This window comes from Miniopterus schreibersii (assembly GCF_964146895.1).
Source record: "Miniopterus schreibersii genome assembly, chromosome: 10".
Lineage (NCBI taxonomy): Eukaryota > Metazoa > Chordata > Mammalia > Chiroptera > Miniopteridae > Miniopterus > Miniopterus schreibersii.
In genome coordinates this window covers 14,374,684-14,394,598 of record NC_138110.1, presented here as the reverse complement: position 1 = coordinate 14,394,598, position 19,915 = coordinate 14,374,684, and the positions used below count along the sequence as shown (strand labels likewise).

Below are 19,915 nucleotides of genomic sequence, written 5' to 3'. Positions count from 1 at the left end.
ACACTGAGGGTACATTCTCCACTCCAGCATCCAGACTGAAGACCAGACTTTATTATGACTTCGCCTAAGGAAGCACCTCCATTTCAGAGGCCGGCTCTACTCTCTGGACTTAGAAAAAGGGATGGGGGGTGGAGAAGCGCTTTCTGTCTGCCCTCATGAAACACCGCTGGGCCTCTGTATTTTCGAGGGGAGAGCCATAATCCAAGAAAGAAAACAGTGCACCGGGTACAGAACTCCACTTTCCTACCCGATTAGTTTACTTCGATTTTCTTTTAATAAACCCTTTCCACCTCTGGGGGTATGAATGCTGAGTCAGCTCTGGGCTATTCATTCTCCAGTCCAGGGGGAATGCCAGACCCCTCTTTTTCCTCGCTGAGCCCCTCTGCCTGGTTTTTACCTTTTCACTGCTGACCAGCAGGCCCAAAGGAGGCAGGTGGGGACACAGATTTAGCCAGTTTGGGGACAGCAATAAAAGAACAATGGAAGAAGAGTCCAATAAGTCGTGCAGTGAGGTTATGCATGTCATTCCTATGTGCTACAGGAAATTAAGGGCGGATTATCTGGGAAAATAACCAGTGTGGGAGGTGCCTAACCAAGAACCACAGCATGTATCCAGGAAGTGACTCGAAGAAATCTCTTAGAAAAAAAAACATAGACGATTCAGTTGCTCAGCTGGCTGCTTAGAATAAACTTCCCGGGTAATTTTCCCAGGTGATTTTTTAGTCATGCTTTTTGAGTCAAACAACCTGATCGGCGGGGAGATTTCAGAGGTGATTGGCTAGTGATGATGGTTACCGGATATTATGCAACGAAGCACAGTATCTGACTTCTCGGGAACCTTCTGGGAAAGCAGCGTGGATAAGAAACACAGTGTGCGCCTCTGGGGCCCTCCTGAGTCTGTCATCCTCTCATGCCACGTGAATCTGGAAAATAAAAGTGCCCCTCATTACCATGTGTTTGGAGACTCGTCTGACTTTCCCAGGAGTGTGAGAAAAAGTGAGGGCGTGGGGTGCTGCTCCCTTGGCTTATACAAGGCTGGGGTTGGCCTACTGTACAAGCCAGGTCAGGAGCAGTTCAGGAGCCCTGCTTTCATTAGCATGCACTCCCTTCACTCATCCAGCTCCCTCCCTTTCTCCTTCCCTCCACCTTGTTTTCAGTAAACTTCTTCTTTTGTATCTGTTTCTCCTCCTCTCTTGATTTCTATCTTGGGGAGGGGGCAAGAACCCTCTTCACTGGTGACACTCAGACAAGGCTTTCTCACCCACCCCACTGCTGACATGTGGGCCAGACCCCTTGTTGTGGATGTTTAGCCAAATCCCTGGCTTCAACCCACTAGATGCCAGTAGCAACCTTCCCCCAAGTGGTGACAATCAAAACTGTCTGCAGACATTGCTAGTGTCCCCAGGAAGGGCAGCCCTGGTTGAGAACCCCCCGTCCTGGATACTCTAGGATGACCAGAGCCCAGATTGACAAGGAAGACCCTGCATGAGCCTCAGTTGGGGCCACCTCCTCTCATTTCTCTTTCTTTCTCTCCTCCAAGTCTTTTCATATTGGACTCAAAAAGTGCATATGCCTATTTGCCTCCAAAAAAAGGAGTTGATTAAATACAAAAGCATCTTCAGACGGAAGGTATTCTGAAACTGGAAAAGCACTAGACAGGTGCCCCGGGAGTGCAGTAACACCTAGCATTTTCCAACGTGCATGCATTCATTGATACAAGTTGACATTTAACATCTGATTGGGCACCAGGTGTGTTATTTCATTCTGTTTTTTAAACTACCTAAGTGATTTAACCCCTTCTACGTCTTACAGATGAGGAGAGTGAGGCTTAGAGAGGTTCAACTCTTATTCAACACCAAGCAGCTCAAGTGACTGCTGCCCCAGGCAACCCTTCATGGCCGTGCCAGCTGACACCCCGAGTGTGCCAGGCGCTCCCAGAGCTGCACCATGCACAACTCGCACAGATATGGGCAGCCCTAAGAACCAGTTCTGTCTGAATACAGAGGGCCCTTTGCATCCCATCCTCTGGGCACAGTGCTAGCACCAGTCTGCCAAATCCAGCCTTTGTGAAGCCCCGAGCTTGGAAACAACATTTCACTCTGTCCATAGTCAGGTTCTCACACACCATAAAGCTCAGGAAAAAGAAGGCCCACCCCACAGTAGGATCCATTTAGCATAGCAGGAGAGGGACACTCAGAAACTGCCAATGGTGACTCCAGGGATGCCGAGGGTCCTAAAACAGAGGCCCGAGCGAAGCTCTTGGTGGAAGAGGCTGGATCTAAACAGCCACAACTGTATCATAGAAGGGGAAACCCCTCTCCATCTGGGTATAACCTCCCCTTAACCACTCAGAACCAATCTTCCTTCTTTCCTCTCACTTTTCAAGGTTGTTCCAGATACCCCAAGAGACGGCTTGCTGGAGACAAGCTCCCTGACAATCGTTCAAGGTTTCACCAGCACCTGGAAGCCTCCCGATGAGTGGTAAGTGAGTAGTCAGAGAGGGACTCAGGATGGGAGGTAAACAGTGTTTGAAAACCTTGGCCTCTGCTCAGGACTGGCTACGGCATTTGCAGGGCCTGGTGCGAGATGAAAATGGGGAGTTTCTTGTTCAAATATGATTAAGATATTTAAGATAGCAATAGCAACACATTAAACTGAGCACTGGGACCCTTCTGGGCCCAGGGAGCCTGTGTAAAAGCACAGATTATGGGCCAGGAGGCTGGCCTTGCCTGGTGGATGCCTCCCATGGAATATGCTGCCAACAAACGCCTCCTAGTCCTGCCCTCAGAGGCTGCTCCTACTGCTTCTGGTGTCCCCACATTTCCTTAACCTCAAGATGTTCTGTTTTCAGTCCTTGTAAAGAAAAAAGCTTTCCCCAACTGCCCCTATGTGAACCTCCCAAGCTCTCTGAATATCAGGGTTAAAAAAATTAATCTGGAGAATATACTTCCTTTCCCCAGGAAGAGTGTGTGCAGGGAGCAACTTTGTGCTCAGACCTGAAGCTTAACCAACACACAGAAAGGGTAGAAAAAGCTGTAAGTTGAAGAAGTTGGATGTTAGCATCAAAAAGGAAGAAACCACTTGGGTGTGGGACAGAGCACATGGGTTGGGAGGGAAGTTTGAAGGGCTGTGGGGATATGTGGGGAAGATTGAGCCAGAGAGGTTAAAAAGATTTTAAGGCATTTTGCTCTGTGACTATGAATTGGATCTTTTTGACATTCTTTAGTAAAGGCTTGAATTGCATTTCGTTACTTTTAGTTATAGGATATTTTAAATGCAACCATGCTGAGATTGGACCACATGGGGGTCCCTGGTTAACATGTATTATATTTAAAAGCATCATAGGCTGCCCTGGCCAGTTTGGCTCAGTGGTTAGAGCTTCAGCCCAGGGACTGAAGGTCCCCAGTTCAATTCTGACCAAAGGCACATACCTAGTTGCAGGCTCGACCCCTGGCCCCAGTTGGGGTGTGTGCAGGAGGCAACCAATCGATGTGTCTCTCTCATATAGATGCTTCTCTCTCTCTCTCTCCCTCTCTCCCTCTCCCTCCCTCCTTCCGCCTCTCTCTGAAAAGCAGTGGAAAAAATATCCTTGGGTGAGGATTATAAATAAATAAATAAATAAATAAATAAATAAATACATCATAGGCTGCCCTGGCTGGTGTGGCTCAGTTGGTTGAGGGTCGTCTCATCTACCAAAAGGTTGCGGGTTCGATTTCCAGTCAGGACATGTGCCCAGGTTGCAGGCTCCATCCCCAGTAAGGGGCAGGGGCTTACAGGAGGCAGCCACAATTTTGTATGTTTGAATCAGTATAAAATGTGGAACAAGGGTTGACAAACATACAAACGTGTGGCTTCAGAAAGAAAGAGCAAAGGAGAGAAATAAACAAAAGATGTAAAGAGACACAGTCTTAAATTTAGAATCATCCTCCAAATAAAGATATTTTGTGCCTTTATTGCTGGTCTGGTAAATTTCCCAAAGATGAGGAATATGCAATTTGCATACTTTGTATCCCCAGTTAGTATATTGATTTGGACAAGGCACATAGTCAGGCCTCATTATCCAAGAAAAGCAGTGGACCAGGAGTCAGAAGTTGTAGTCCTAATACTTCCATTTATCACTTTGAATGGCAACATAGCATTGTTGGTTAAGAGCTCCGGAACCAGCTTCCCTGGGTTCATATTCAGGCTCCACCCCTTACCAGCTCAATAAACATGTCACAACCTCTCTGTGTCTCAGGTGCCCCAACTATAAAACGGAGGCGTCATAGTTGCAGATGCTTCATAGGTTGCTGTGAACGTTAAATGAATTAGTGCCTGCAAAGCAGTAAGTACAGTGCCTGGCACAAAAGTGTAGGCTCAGTAAATGTTAGCACAATTTTTTTTAAGTGCAGCTTCAAGATGGAAACACCAGCTCATCTGACTTGTTGACGGGCAGTGATGCGGATATCTCTGCAACACTTCTTTTCTACCAGCTTTAAAGAGATGTAATCCACATACAACTCACCCACTTTACCGTGTACAATTCAGTGGCTTTCAGTATGTTCAGAGTTTTGCAGCCATCACCACAATCAGCTTTAGAACATTCTCATGACTTCAGAAAGAATCCTATGAAAACCGGCCCCTTCTTTCTGTCCTCCTGTCCAACACACACACAGCCCTAGGCAATCACTAATCTATTTCCTGTCTCTATGGATATTTTATATTAACAGAATCATGTAATATGTGGTCCTTCGCAACTGGCCTTTGTCTCTTAGCATCTTTTCAAGGTTCATCCATGTTATAGCAGGTACCAGTCCTTCGGTCCTTTTTATGGCTGATCTGCAGCCCTTCTTAAGAACAGCTGTTGTGGCAAAGGGCTGATACCCTGGCTCTCCACATTCCCGGGAGACACCCAGACAAGGCAGGATCATGGGGCAGGGAAGGGGCTCTCATGGCTGGGAAACTCTCTTGACCAACAAGCATCATAGGACTGTGGACCAAACCCATGCTTTGTCAGGTGCTAGGGCCAAATCTACATTCGGCTCTGCCACTTACCTGGTTGAGGTGCTGAGCCTGTTTCCTCATCTATAGAAAGAGACAGTGCTAATGTTCTAAGAATTAGACTAACATTATGTCAATGGCCTAGGAATAATCCGTTCCATAATTGGTTTTCAAGATGGCAATCATTAGGCTGCAAAGAAAGACTTCACTTGTTCCAGCCTTTTTGGCTGTGGGCTCATTTTTTTTAAGTGATATACCAGTTAATGTCTAAAAATCTCTCCTGGTATAATAGCTATCTGTAATTGTAATTTACATGACATGACTCCGCTCATCCCCATTCTCAGGGTCCACCACTGTGGATAGAGAGGGAAGAAAGGGCAAATCAAGCTTTCAAGAGTTGGGGTGATATTAAGGACCTCATGAGGCACCTATGACTCCTCCCCAGGTGACTGCTTCCAGGCTGTGAAGTCCCACAGGTTATAACACTGACGAACACACCAGTGACTCACATAGTTGATTCAGTCACCACAGGCAGGGGTGCTGACTATAAAGGAAAGAACAGTTAAGTCAGGCGTGTTTCATGTTTCGTGGCTTCTCTGAAGGTGAGAACCCTTGAAGACAGATTTATCATTCTCTGCTCAAGCTGGATGGATAGCCAATATTGAATTACTGGCATTAGGAGAAGGGGCACAGTGGGGTTCACAGACAATCTGGGAGACATAACATGCTAATCACAAAGAAGACAAGATTAGCGTGTTTCTGTTTTTTAGCTGTGTGCTTTTTTTGAAAAATTTTTTACCATTATTTATTTTTCATTTTTTTAATGTTTCTTTTTTTATAAATGTATTTTATTTTATTTTTATTTTTTTAAATAGGTCTTTATTGATTTCAGAGAGAAAGGGAGAGGGAGAGAGATAGAAACATCAATGATGAGAGTCATTGATCAGCTGCCTCCTGCATGCCCCCCACTAGGGATCAAGCCCAAAACCCCAGCATGTGCCCCGACTGGGAATCAAAACTGGGATCTCCTGGATCATAGGTCGGTAGATGCTCAAAGGCTGAGCCACGCAGGCTGGGAAAAAATTTTTTACCTTTAATTATACAAATCCTAAATGCATACATTCATATTCTTTAAAATACATATAAAGGTAAAGTTTCCCATAAGCACTAATCCTCATCTCAGTACCTTCTCAAGAGGAGGTGTTTGCTGTCCTTTCGGGCATCTTTCTATCCACATACATATATAGTCATTTAAATATACATACAATTTTGTTGTATGTATGACATTAAACTATATATACTTGCCATGCAGTTGGCTTACCTTACTCAGTAGAAAGTTTTGGAAGTCGTACAAGGTAAAGCCAACCCAGAAGAGGCTGCATCATTTTTTTAAAACTGCTTGATGATATCAGTGCTGCGTGGCACGGCAATCCCACACTTAACCTGTCTGTTCCTGTGTTGATGACGTATATCTTGGCTGGAGTTTTGTAGACTGACAACTGTGTCTTAAAGAACACTCGTACATGCCATCTTAGGCACGTAAGTGCTTCTCTAGTCTAAATACCAGGAAATGGAATTGCTGGATAAAAGCATTCACATATCACATTTTGATAGACACTGAAATGTAACAGAACAGAAGGTCATGGTGATGAAGGGCCCAAATTCCTGGGTTCAGATCTTAACTCTGCCACTTACTAGCTTATCTTCTCTCTGCCATAGTTCCTTCATCTGCAAAACTAAGGAAGTAGCAGTAACAACCTCATTTGACTGTTAGTAAAATTGAGTATGTATAAAGGTCTTCTGAATAGCATGGTAAACTTTAAATAAGTGTTAGCTGCTATCAGGAGCTTTGGGTTTAACATCAGCAAAATTACAAAAATATCCTCCTCTCAGACTGGGAGAGAACAGGTAAGAGGTTATGGGAGAATTCTTTGAACATTTAAAGCTCTTGACAGAAGCCAGGTTTTATTTTGGCTAATCTGCCCCACGCAGAGAGCCAGTGGCATGGCTGCTGTCATCTGAAGGGGTCCGGGAAGAGCTCTTGGCCACACGCAGATAACGATAACCAGCTCTCCTGGAGCGGGCAGGAAAGCCAGCTGTCCAAGTGCTCTCTCACTGGGGACAGGAGGGATTAGTCTGATTACCCAGCCTAATCCAATGGCATTTGGGTTCCTGAATTTGCCATCTGAGTTACTATAGATTGGGGTGCCACACCCACTGCCACTTAATACCAGTCCCATATTAGTTAGGGAAAACTAACCCGAGATGGGTGCTGGAAACGTTGCTGGGTGGGGAGGAGGGAGGCAGACCAGGCAGAAAGACCAGACTGCCATGCTTTGGGTGCCTTCTATGAGTCAGCTCCCAGGCTGGGCACTTTTACACATCATGGCATTTAGTCCTCACAGCTAAACTACCAGGTGTTCTTTCCTGGTTCGCAGTGACTTGGAAGCTTAAGTTACCTTGAATAGGTTGATGTAACAAACCTAACTCCTCACTGCCTGCAAATGCCAGGGCTGGGATAAGAGTCCAGGTATTGGAGCTCAAGCATTGTACTCTTTCTTGGGTATGATTTTAGGGTTGTATGTAAGAAATAGAGGTAAGAAAATAAGCCCTTAAAAAGATGCTCAACATCATTAATCATTATGGAAATGCAAATTAAACCACAAGAAGAGCGCGTTTCACGCTCACTAGAATGGCTATAATAAAATAGACGGCCAAATGGGGGTGAGGACATGGAAAAGACAACCCTCAAACATGGCTGGCAGGAATGTAAAATGGTACAGACACTTTGGAAAACAGTTTGGCAGTTTCCTAAAAACTTAAACATAAATTTACCAAAAGACCCAGAAATTCCATTCCTAGGTATCCACCCAAGAGACACGAAACCGTATTGCCACATAAAGACTTGCATACAAATATTCTCAGCAGGACTGTTCATAATTACCCAAAATTGGAAATAACCTAAAGGTCCAATGGAAACTACCTGAATGTCCAACTAGTGAATGAACAGACAAAATATGGTATAGCCCTACAATGGGATACCATGAAATAATAAAAAGAAACAGACTAGGATGCATAGTCCAACATGGACAAACCATCAAAACATTGTATTACTACGCTCAGTGAAGAAAGCCAGGCACAAGAGACCACATATTATGATTCCATTTATAAAATGTCCAAAGAAGCTATAGAGCCCAAAAGTAGATTAGTGGTTGCTGGAGGTGAAGGCAGTAGAGAGAACATTAGTTAACAATGAATGAGCATAAGGGACCTTTTTTGAGTGATGAGAATGTTCTAAAACTAACCTATGACGGTGGTGTGCACCTTGATAAGATTACTAAAAACATCATTGAACACTTATGCACTGTGCAAAATATGCCTGAATAAAGTTAATGTTTGAAATAGAGAATGAAGGAGACAGACATTTAATAAGTACCTATTATGTTCCTTGCAGCATTGCTTGTGATAGCAAAAGATTGGAAGTTACCTAAATGTCCATCAATAAGAATCTAAAAAAATAAAATATAATAATAGAAATCTAGTTATAGTATATCTATACAATGGAATTTAAAACTTTCATTGGCAATGAGCATTAAAAAATAAGGCATTTCTTTTCTTTTTTTAATTTATCTTTATTGTTGAAAGTATTACAGGTGTCCCATTTTTTCCCCCCAATTGACCCCCTCCACCTCGTTCCCACCCCCTCCCCAGGCCTTCACCCCGTTATTGACTGTGTCCATGGGTTATGCATATATGCATATAACTTCTTTGGTTTATCTCTTCCCACCCTCCACCCCCCCTCCCTCTGAAATATGATCGTCTGTTACATGGGTCAATGTCTCTGGATCTATTTAGTTCATCAGTCTTTTGTTCATTAGCTTCTTCTTAAAGAAGACCCTTCAACATTTCCTGTAGTGCCGGTCTGGTGGTGATGAACTCCTTTAGCTTTTTCTTATCTGTGAAGCTCTTTATCTGACCTTCAGTTCTAAATGATAGCTTTGCTGGGTAGAGCAATCTTGGTTGTAGTTCCATGTTTTTCATCACTTTGAATATTTCTTGCCACTCACTTCCAGCCTGCAAAGTTTCTGTTGAGAAATTAGCTGACAATCGTATGGGGGCTCCTTTGTAGGTAATTAACTGCTTTTCTCTTGCTGCTTTTAAGATTCTCTTTGTCTTTAACCTTAGGCATTTTAATTATGATATGTCTTGGTGTGGGCCTCTTTGGGTTCCTCTTGTTTGGGACCCTGTGTGCTTCCTGGACTTGTAATTCTATTTCTTTCTCTAGGTAGGGGAAGTTTTCTGTAATTATTTTTTTCAAATAGGGTTTCAATTTCTTGCTCTCTTTCCTCTCCTTCTGGCACCCCAATAATACTAACGTTGGGCCACTTGAACTTATCCCAGAGGCTCCTTATACTGTCTTCATATTTCTGGATTCTTTTTTCTTTTTGCTCTTCTGGTTGGGTGTTTTTTGGTTCATGTTCCAAATTGTTGATTTGATTCTCAGTGTCCTCTACTCTACTGTTGATTCCCTGTAAATTATTCATTTCAGTTCGTGCAGCCTTCATTTCAAATTGGTACTTTATTATGTCATCAATTTTCTCAGTTGTTTTCATAATATTCTTACTAATATGATTGCGAATCCTTATAAACAAAATTCTGAACTCTGTATCTGTTAGCTTGCTTGGATATATTTCATTTAGTTCCTTTTTTAGAGATTTCTTCTGTTCTTTCCTTTGCGACATGTTTCTTTGCCTCCACATTTTGGCTGCTTCCTGGTGTTTGTTTCTATGCATTAGGTAGAGCTGCTATGTCTCCTGGAATTTGTAGAGTGGCTTTGTGTAGTAGGTGTCCTATAGGATCCAGCGGCTCAGCCTCCCCAGTCACCTGAGTTGGACCTTCTAGGTGCTCCCTTGTGTGGGCTGTGTGCACTGTCCTGTTGTAGTTGAGCCTTGGTTGCTGTTGGCATCACTGGGAGAAATTGACTCCCAGGCCAATCAGCTGTGACGAACAACTTCAACCACAGCCAAAGAGCTGCTGTACTGGAGACACCCCTATGGAGCAGGATTTACTACAGTGGAGCTTTGGTGTTCACTGAGTGCACCCTTTGAATGTGTTACTAGTGGATATAGTAGGGTTGTAATCCAGTGTGGTCCAGTCTGACCACCAGGTGCACTGTCTCTGGGGCCTCCCGGGAGGTGCAAAGTCAGCCTCTGCCAGTGCCTTGCCCAGGGCCACCCAGCATGAGCTACACAGCAAACCATAGCTGGCTGCTACTTGTGCTGGACTTGGTCTAGGAGAGGCCAAGCTATGAGTCAATGCAGGCTGCTGCTAGTGCCAGGCCTGGGTCCCCTTATCAAGCTGTATGGGGCACACTGCTGCTTGTTTAAGAGATTTTAGGAAAGTCCTAAGCATGAGGCTCTAGAGGCCACTTGCACAGAAAAGCCCCTGGAAATGGCCTGGATGAGCTGCAGGTGGGGAGGGGTACCCCCCCCCCCCAGGAATCACAGGCCGGGCCAGAAGTGTGAGTCAGGTGCTGGCGATTCAAATATGGCGCCTGCCTGCCGGCTGTGTGTGGGGAGGATTCACCCAAGGAGCCATGGCCTCTGCCAGCCCTTCTGTCTGGGAGGAAGCCGCCCCTCCACCTCTCGCCCCGATTTCAGGCAGGTTAGTTCCTCCCCAAGTGTCCCAGGTTCCTTTCCAGCTGCTGCCGGGTGCTGGGCCCTTAAGAGGAGCTGCTGGGGCTCCCGCAGCCTCCGCGACCCTCAGGGACAGTCCCCGCTGGTTTCACAGCCCGACATTGTGGGAACGTCTGCTTCCGGCCCTGGAGCCCTGGGCTGGGGGCCTGCTGTGGGGCTGGGACCCCTCACTCCTCCAGGAAACCCCCACCGCCGAGATTCCCTCCCGGGTTTAAACCGCGGCACCGGGTGTGGGCCCGCGGCCGCGTCTCCGGGATCCAGCCCCGATCCGCCCGCGTCTCCGCCCCTCCTACCGGTCTCGTTGCTTCTTCAGCTCCCTGGTTGTGGGGATTCTGTGCAGCCAGATCTCAGGAGGCTCTGAGTGACGGCGGTTCTGTATTTTAGTTGTAATTTTGATGTGGGTGCGGGAGGCGGCGGGGGCAGCTGTTACCTACCCGCCATCTTGTTTCCTCTCCAAAATGAGGCGTTTCTGCACGTGCACGGCCCATGGACAGACAATAGTTCCCGACGGCCTGGGGCGGGGGCGGGAGCGGGGGGAGGGGGTCAATGGGGGGCAAAGGGGCGGAATCTGTAATACTTTCGACAGTAAAGATAAATTTTTGAAAAATAAGGCATTTCTGTATGCACTAATAGGGAATAATCTCCAAGACATATTGTTAAGTGAAATAAACAAAGTACAGAAGAGAGTGTAGTGTATTCTATCACTTGTAAAAGCAGAAAAAGACGACTATTCCAATATGCTTGTTTATACATATAACGATTCTGGAAATACACAGGAAACTGGGAGCCTGGTTGCCCCCAGGCCAAGTGTCTGAGGAAAGGAGGGATGCTAGTTGAGGACAGTGATAGTCTCTGCATGTCCTTTTGGATGTTTTTAATGCATAAATGTTATCCGATACACAAATACAATTTAACTTTTAAATATTAACAGTGAGCAACTCCACATGCCCAACAGTGTGCCTGGCACATAGGTACAGGGAACTGTGAACACAGCTGTAGCCGCAACTCTGCTCTCAGGATTAGTTTTGAACTTTTTTTTTAAGGTAAAAAAAGAAAGTCTTCCCACTGGTACTCCTCTCCTCTGCTACTTAAAATCTGTGGCAGTTCCAATTCTTTAAGAAGAGCTAAAAAAAATAGCTCAAGGTTAAATGAAACCTGTGAGAAAGTTGAGTTTAGTACCTCCTCTGATTTTACAATTGGAAATACCCCCGAAACACAAGTTAAGCAACTTTTCCAAGGACGCGCAGCTAACTGTTAGCAGCAGAGTCTGTGATTATTGATTCTGATTTTCAATTTATTATGTTAACAGGATACATTCCTCTGCCTATCTTACCCTTGTCCTCTCTCAGGGTCAAGACAGGCAAGGGAGGAAAGACCAAGATGCAATAAACATACAGCGCACGAGTGCTGTGAATGAGACCAACTTCTGTGAATTAATTGTTAAAAATCACTGTGGCTTGAAGCTGAATGCAGTGGGCTGAGAGTTGTGTCCAATGTAGGCCTGTGTCTGTCCTCCATACTCTCCCAGGCTCCCGGTGTCCTCATGGCCCCTCCTCACCCCACGCCTACCCCCAACAAAAGCTGGAGCAACTCCTTTGGAGAATGTTAATTTGAAATGGGACCAAGAGGTGTGGCATTTCCCTGTGGAATTTCAGGCATGGCCTGTATAGGGGAGGACCTGGGAACTGCCTGGTTCCCCTCCAGCCCACTCCCTTCCCTGTAGTGGGCAAGAATAAGCCCGCCCCTGGTGTAAGAACTGAGCCTGGGTTTATGCTGAACGTACCCCTCTCAGTGAGTCTGCTTGAAGAAAGTCAGCTGTGGGGACAGGGTGCTGGGGAGAGTTCCAGCCTTACCTTCTGCCATCGTCCCTCAACCCAGCCAGTCAGAGGGGCTTAGGAGAAAACTTTATTTTTGCCTCCACTTGCCCTGTTTACTGAAATTTTAAAAAATCTTTCTTTATCTAATTTTCTTTAGTAAAGTGCGCCTTAGAGATTAGGACCGCCACACCCAAAGATAAGCACCTGGCCGGAGGGAAGTACTGCATCCAAGGCTTCCTTCCTTTCAAAGGCAGGGCTATCTAAACGTGCCTGGGCTGGAGTTTAAGGCAGGCCCCTCCTAAATCTTGACAGTATGAAGCTGCCCAGGGCTAACCTGATGACTAAGGAAAAAGATGGTGTGACTTCATAGGCCTTACTCCAAAATGTCCCAAACCTCCTACAGGGCCTTTTCACTTGTCCTGCTAACTTCACTCCCCACCTCTCCCACCACTGAAGCCTGGTGATGGGTGGCTGGTCCTGACCCTTCCTGCTTTATGGGTGCTAATTGGCCTAAACTGATCAAGTACTCTTGCTCAGTGATTGGTTTATCGATAAGTCTAAACCAATCAGCACATGGCTCTCTCCAGAAAGTAGTTCTGGGGTGATCCAAACAGTGCAAAGCTTAGGTCTTTCACTCGGTCCTCTAAGCACTGAAAAGAAAGCGCGCAGAACCCAGGGAAGGTGATAACCGTTTGAGACTGGGAAAGCCAGCCTGAGGTTGAAACCAAAGCACAGACAAGAGCAGAGTCTCTAGAAACACAGAGAACCAGAAACAGGGTCCTGACCAAACTCCTGGACTTTTTGATTGTGTGAGCAATAAATCCCCGCTACCTGTTAAGCTACTTTGAGCAAATTTTTTTGTCACTTCTAGAAAGCATACTAAAGCATCCATACCTCCCATCCCATAGTACCTGAAATTCCTACCAGTGGGCCTCCATTCCAGATCTCTACCTTGGACATGCCTTCACCAAGTTATAGAAAGAAGTAAAGGGTTTAAGATTAGATGGCTTAATCAAAGAATGCTTCTCCAAGGAAGTTCTGGGGACAACTGTAGAAAGCCTAGCCTAACCAAAAGAATTTCTGATTTCCGTTCATATCCTATCTTTCTGCCCTCCATGTTTTGTTTTGTTTTATTTTTGGTTTTTCCTTTTTTACAGAAAGACCGCCTTCCATCTCTTTATATTCAAATCCCACAATTTTTCAAACCTCAGCCCAAGTGCTAGCCCTTGAAGCCTACCCTGATAGCTTCAACTGGAAAAAAAACAGCCCCTCCCAAATGACTGACCGCTCACCTCCATGTGTCCTCCCCACACTCTAGTCCCCATAGACATGCTCTGCTGTAAGCTGCTTGCCCGAAAGACACCTGATGGATTTACCTTCTCCAGAGCTCTAGCATATTGTGGCTGGACTCCGCATCTCTGAGGAGTAGGCAAGTTTAGGGATTAAAAAGAACAAGTGTAGCCTGGCAGGGCGGGGCTCAGCGGCTATGCCTCAGCCTAGGATCCAGGAGATCGCTGTTCGATTCCCGGTCAGGGCACATGCCCGGGTTGTGGGCTCGATCCCCAGTGGGGGGGGGGGGTGCAGGAGGCAGCCGATCAATGACTCTCCCGTCATTGATGTTTCTATCTCTCTGTCTCCCTCTCCCTTCCTCTCTCTGAAATCAATAAAGATATACTTTAAAAAAAACCCAAAAAACCAAGAATAGGTTTCCTTCAGGAATTATAGGCCAAAGAAATGGTTAAAGCAGTGGTTCTCAGGAGAGTGGGCCCTGGACCACACCATCAGCATTACCTGGGAACTTGTCAGAAACGCAAATTCTTGGGACCTTCAAAATCAGAAACTCTGTGGGTGGGACCCAATCACCTGTGTTTTAACAATCTCTTTAAATTCTGTTGCATTTAATGTTTGAGAACCACTGGACTAAAGGGAGGTGTTAAACTACTGACTGAGGAGCAAATGAGCCTGGTTATCTAAGAGCAGCACTGAAGGCCAGGTGAAGATCAAGGTGAGTTGAGTGACCCTGGACATGCTGGCAGCAGCCATAAAGATGGCCCTGGAGGAGCAGGGCGTATGTGCTCAGAAGGGAATAATTCAGAACTGCCATCTCTCCAACCTGTGTCCATCTTTTCAACCTGCTGGCCATAGTCTCCAGGTCACTTTGGGCCGCCCCAGGTGGGTGTGCCCTGGCAGAAACCTCAGTGAGGCTCTAAACATTTTTAACTATTCTTTCGTGTCATGTAGGTCAGGCATTTACTCTTTCATTTTTGCCAACCCTAAGGTGACATGATCACTTTCTTCCAAGTTTTTTACATTTCTGAATTTCCAGATTTCCTTTTTTGGCAGAATTAAACCCGGAATAACAAGGTCATTATGAATCTGTCAGTAACTCAAGCAAAGAATTTATCAAGATACTCTGATGTGCCTGGGCGAAAGCTATGGGGCATCTTGGTAAAGGCGATAAGGGTGATAATAAAGACGTTGGTAAAATTCTTCAGAGCTCTCCCATGAGCCCTGCTTGTGGCTCTTGTCTGCTCCATCCCTCTATGCCTGACTCGCCCTCACCCCAGAACAAGGGAGCTCCCTGTTCATTACCAGCCTTCATCACTGACCTTCCAATTCCAGCCGCCGCTCCAGAGATGCCCACCCAGCTACTGTGTCTGCTCAGCCACCCAGTGGCTAGTCCGTTTCAGGGCGTCTCACCCCCCTCACTCTACAGTGCCTGCGTCTAAGCAGAAAGGGAATCAATGCAGGGCTCCACTATAACCTTTGAGGAAAGGCCGGGCTTGTGCCTTCGTTTTCATAATAATCACAGAGATTTGCCTTTACCTTCCATTCCTGTGGGTTCATGAAAACTCATATTTAAATACGGTACTGAGCCCAGCCGGTGTGGCTCAGTAGTTGAGCATCGACCCATGAACTGGCACTATTCCAGGGGAGGGCACATGCCCGGGTTGCGGGCTCGATCCCCAGTAGGGGGCGTGCAGCAGGCAGCGAACGATAATATTGATATGTACTAAAAAGCATTTCCAGACTATGTTGATAAAAATACCTCTTTTTAAGTAATAAATACATCATCAGCCATTCTCAGACAAAAATAGTTTTTCTTATTTATTGTAGATGCATTCTAAAATATAATCTTTTATAAAATTTTGCTCTCAAACACTGTTTTCAAGTACAGAATTTCCTTCAAAACAATCTAATTTTCTATGTTATTCATGTTTAATCATTGCACTAATGTAAAAAATGTGTAGTTTCTATTACTTTATATTATGAAAGCATTCTGAAAATTTAGGGGGAGAGAGAGAGCGTTTTTAATTGTCTGAGAAGAAGAACTAGCCTTTGGGGAAACTACAATGTGATAGATACTTTAGGGGTGTTTACTCATCTAAGCCCCCATGAACCTTGTGAAAGTGAATGTTGTCTTCCTTCTACCGGTGAGAATACTGGAGTTCAGACAGGCTGAGAACTGTGCTGGGGTCAGGATTTGATTCCAACTCTGACCCCAGAGCCTGGGCACCACCGGCTTCCTTAGCACCATGGGCTTCGCCCCATCTCCACCCAGATTAGGATACTCGATGGCATCCTCCTTGCATAGGCTGATATCTACAAGTACGTGTGCATGGGGCAGTTAAAAATGAATTAAATTGGGGAGGGGGTGATCTTTGCAGGTGGTGAAAATAGGAATTCCACCGTACCTAAATATTTTCCCCAAACTGTGCTTGGATGTTTTGCAAGAATTTCAAAAGAGCAATGCAATTTGGGAGCTAAAATACATTTAGTTTGATCCTGGTCAGGTGGCTCAGTTGGTTGGAGTGTCATCCTGTACACCAAAGAGTTGCAGGTTCAATTCCCAGGGCACATGCCTCAGGTTGTGGGTTGGATACCCAGTCGAGGTGCACAGGGGAGGCAACTGATCCATATTTCTCTCTCACATCTCTCTCTCTCTCTCCCCCCTCCTCCTCTCCCTAAACATATCCTCAGGTGAGGATTTAAAAAAACAAACAAACAAAACCTTTAAAATACATTTAGTTTGTTTTAAATCCGGATTTGACCATTAGTGACTTTTAGTGCAGGACTTGTCAACTTGTCGATTCAGAAAGTAGCCTACAACATCCTCGGTTTCAGTTCAGTAGTCCCACAGCAAAGAATCTCATTCTATTTACCCTTAGCTGTGATGCTGTTATAAAACATCTCTTACTATTCCTGGTTAATTAATCTTTAAAAAGGAAGCCTACCTTTACTCAAGGAAAGGTTGTGGGAGGAAAATCACTAGAGCAGAAGCAGTTCTAAATGCTGTTCTGGCTTTTATCTATTTTTAAATGATTGCTAGATGTCTGTAACCGACACCCTTAATCAGTGGTTTTAAAGCTTGGATGTGTTCATGTGTTCATCAAAATGTAACGTGACCGTGGTGCCATTTAATCGATGGATTTTTTTTGCCTGACTTTTCGTCTTAAATTAAAAAAAAAAAATCTATGTAACAACTCAAGTGCAGCGTCATGCCTCTAGTTACCAATACTGCACTGTACGCTTAAAAATGCATTAAGAGCATAGATCTCATATTGTGTTCTTACCCTAATAAAAAAAATTTTTTTAAAAATAAAGGCAAGAAGAGCTATTTTAATGCCTGGATGAATGTTGACAGCATCCATTTTGAAATGCCCGAAAGCTTTTCAGTAACGTGATTCCTGCTGCGTCCACTCAGAACGTGGGGATTTGCAATCATCACCATAACCCAAGAGAAAGGAGCAACTTGACTAAAACACCCAACTACTGCAGGCAGAAGTATCTGGGGCCTGAGGTACCTAGAGTTAGGTTGCTCGTGTGACTCTGCAAAGCCTTCACAAACCACCCCGTGGAGCCATCCTATATGTTTGTTTTTCTCATTGCTCAGATAGCCACGGTATGAAAGAATCTTTTAAAATTATTGCCAAGCCAAAACATGCATACATTTAAAAATCATAACAATTTCCCAAAAGGGACCTAAACTGAAAATGACCATTTGGCTACTACGTAAAAACCCTATAGACCCAAATATGCCATACAGCCCTTACTTGTTTGGTTTTGTTCTATTTCATACGGACACAATCTGCTTTGTTCCCTATTGTAGAAAATATAAACAACTACATATTGAAAGCACAGCTATTCCTTATGTAAAAACCAAAGTGTAGATACTTACTTTTCAATACTTTTTGTCCCAGAGACGTGATAGGAGAGCTGGCTCGGCTGTGGGCTCCCGGGGCTGCGTGGGAGGCATTGATTGGGTGTCCCTGTTCCTGGGCCTGGGGACTCAGAGGAACTACAGAGCTCTGGGTCTTTTCCACGAACAGGTCAAAGCACAGTTGGGTCTGTTTCCAGAAAGGCTCCTACCTTCCTAAGAGGGAAAACTCCGTGCCCAGGGAAGTTCTGGAAGGAGAGCATTTTTCCCTGCCCTCCAATGAACTAGGTCATTGCTGAAGCTGGAGAATATTTTTTAGCATCACTGTGATGAAACTTGAGGGCTGTTCCTGCAGTAGGTGCGACACTTGTTGTTGACGCCGGGGAGGCCCTGGCACGGGGGCTGGTGAAACGCAGCCCCAGTGAGCTGATGAAACCCAGACGAGCTGTCACTGATGTCTCGGGAGGCTGAGCAGCGTCCTGCAGAGGCCATGCAGGAACCTCAGATTCTGTGGCTGGCCTCTTAGAAAAGCAAAATCTTGCTGCCTGATATCGTGATTAAGGGTATCAGGCATCTGAAGTACACATAGGAAACCCGGGGAGGGGGAGGAGGGGAGGTGCAAATAAGAGTCATACGTTGTTCATTTAGAGCTGGTCTTACAGTCGTTCTCTGAAGTTCTGTGAAAAAAGCAGAAGCCACAGCAAGGCAGGATCCACACTCCTCCCCCCTCTTCCCCAGCAGTCCTCCTCTCCCCCCACCCTCCACCACACACACACGTTCTCTCTCTTCCTATTTTAACTAGAGTAGTAAGAAGGGGATAGAGCAAGAGCAGAAGAAATCCAGAGAAGAAATACCATGAGCCCTGTTCCTTCAGACTGTCAGGAATTGCTCCTGTTGGCAAAGTAGATTTTGTAACGTTGGGCATTTCTTTCACTGAATTTCATCCAAATGCAAGGAAGAGCATAGAAAATCCAGAAGTATTATTCTGTAACAACTTTGCCTCTCTGCAAAAGTATTTTAATGTACCACACCTGGAAAGGAACAGCTTAGAAAGAAACCTCTTATGATCCTCGGGGAGAGGGCTAAAATTAGCAGCTCGGAGTGGGTGACTTTGAAAGGGACACAGCTGTAAATATTCAGTCGGTCCCGGGCGCTGCAATCCTCAAAAGCACATTCTTTTTACACAGCACAGTGTGGGCATCACTCTACCCTGATGGAAGAAAATTTTTCACAAGACAAAAAAAAATCATCAAAAACTTAATATCAAGAAGTGTATGGTTGGAACGATCTGTTTTTCAATTTTACCTTCACATGAGAAGAAAGATAGTGAAAGCTGTGAGACTCTAAAATAATGACTGTCTCTGGCAGCACACCTGTGAAATGTGACAGAATGCAGAAATGACCAAACCTTGGGGACTGTGGCTAGCAGTTGGTTTTATTTAAAGCTGGAGCCTCTTCAGAGGGTCTCTCCAGATAAGAGAAGATAACTTTACACTGAGAATGAAGAGAGGAGGAAGGTGAGATGATAAAATAAACAAACATAGGGTGTCCCCCCAAAATGAATACATGCTTTGAATAATTATAAAGGCAGTGTTTATTAAAATACAGTTCATTCTCAAAATGTAACAGAATCTACAGACATTGTGTGCGTACATTTTTCGGGACGCCCTGTATTATGGCACAGCAGCAGGATACAGGAAAGGCGAAAGGGAACCAACGTCCCACCGCAGTGATAAGTGTGACGTGCTCTCGAACGGAGAGTTTCCTGGGAGTTCCTGAATAGAAAAGTTGACACTCATTGTGAAACTATATTTTGTTCTGCACAATTTGAAAAACAAACTCCCTCAACTCCTAGCATACATCTCCTTGTAAAACAAAGTTAAGGAAAGGGGATATGTATACTTGCCTGTATTTCTTTTGGGATTCATCTCATTAGCCATCAGCCATAGAATTTCTGTTTTAATCTTGGGTTTAGGGGAGCAGGAATGGAAGGGAATCAGAAACAAAGACCTTGGGATTAAGCTCAGTTAGGCCAGGATGCTGTTCTGAATTTTCTGTGGTTATTTAAAGGAGAGGAGAGGAGGGAGGAGATTGAAGAGAGAAAGGAGGCATGTATCTGTGCCCCTCTAGTAGCTCTAAAACATACACAAGTTTGCGATTAAATGTAAAGACCTAAAAATGTTTAGTATCATTCCCAATAAGTAGTATGGAACATAAGAAAAAATGTTAAGCAGTTTCTTTTTCTGAAGCTATCATTTGTGAAC

General features: G+C 45.0%; 1 protein-coding gene across 1 annotated transcript in view; it reads right to left on the bottom strand.

Moving 5' to 3' along the window:
* The window catches only part of ALPK2 (alpha kinase 2), a 106,281-nt gene extending 88,299 nt beyond the window's left edge, over positions 1-17,982 (bottom strand). The window contains exons 1-2 of the mRNA XM_081150264.1: positions 17,673-17,982; positions 796-923 (exon numbers count right to left, since the gene is read on the bottom strand). Of these exons, the coding sequence (XP_081006390.1) occupies positions 796-904 (109 nt within the window). The 5' untranslated portion in view covers positions 905-923; positions 17,673-17,982. The remainder of the gene's footprint in view (positions 1-795; positions 924-17,672) is intronic.
* Between the last annotated feature and the right edge of the window lie 1,933 nt (positions 17,983-19,915).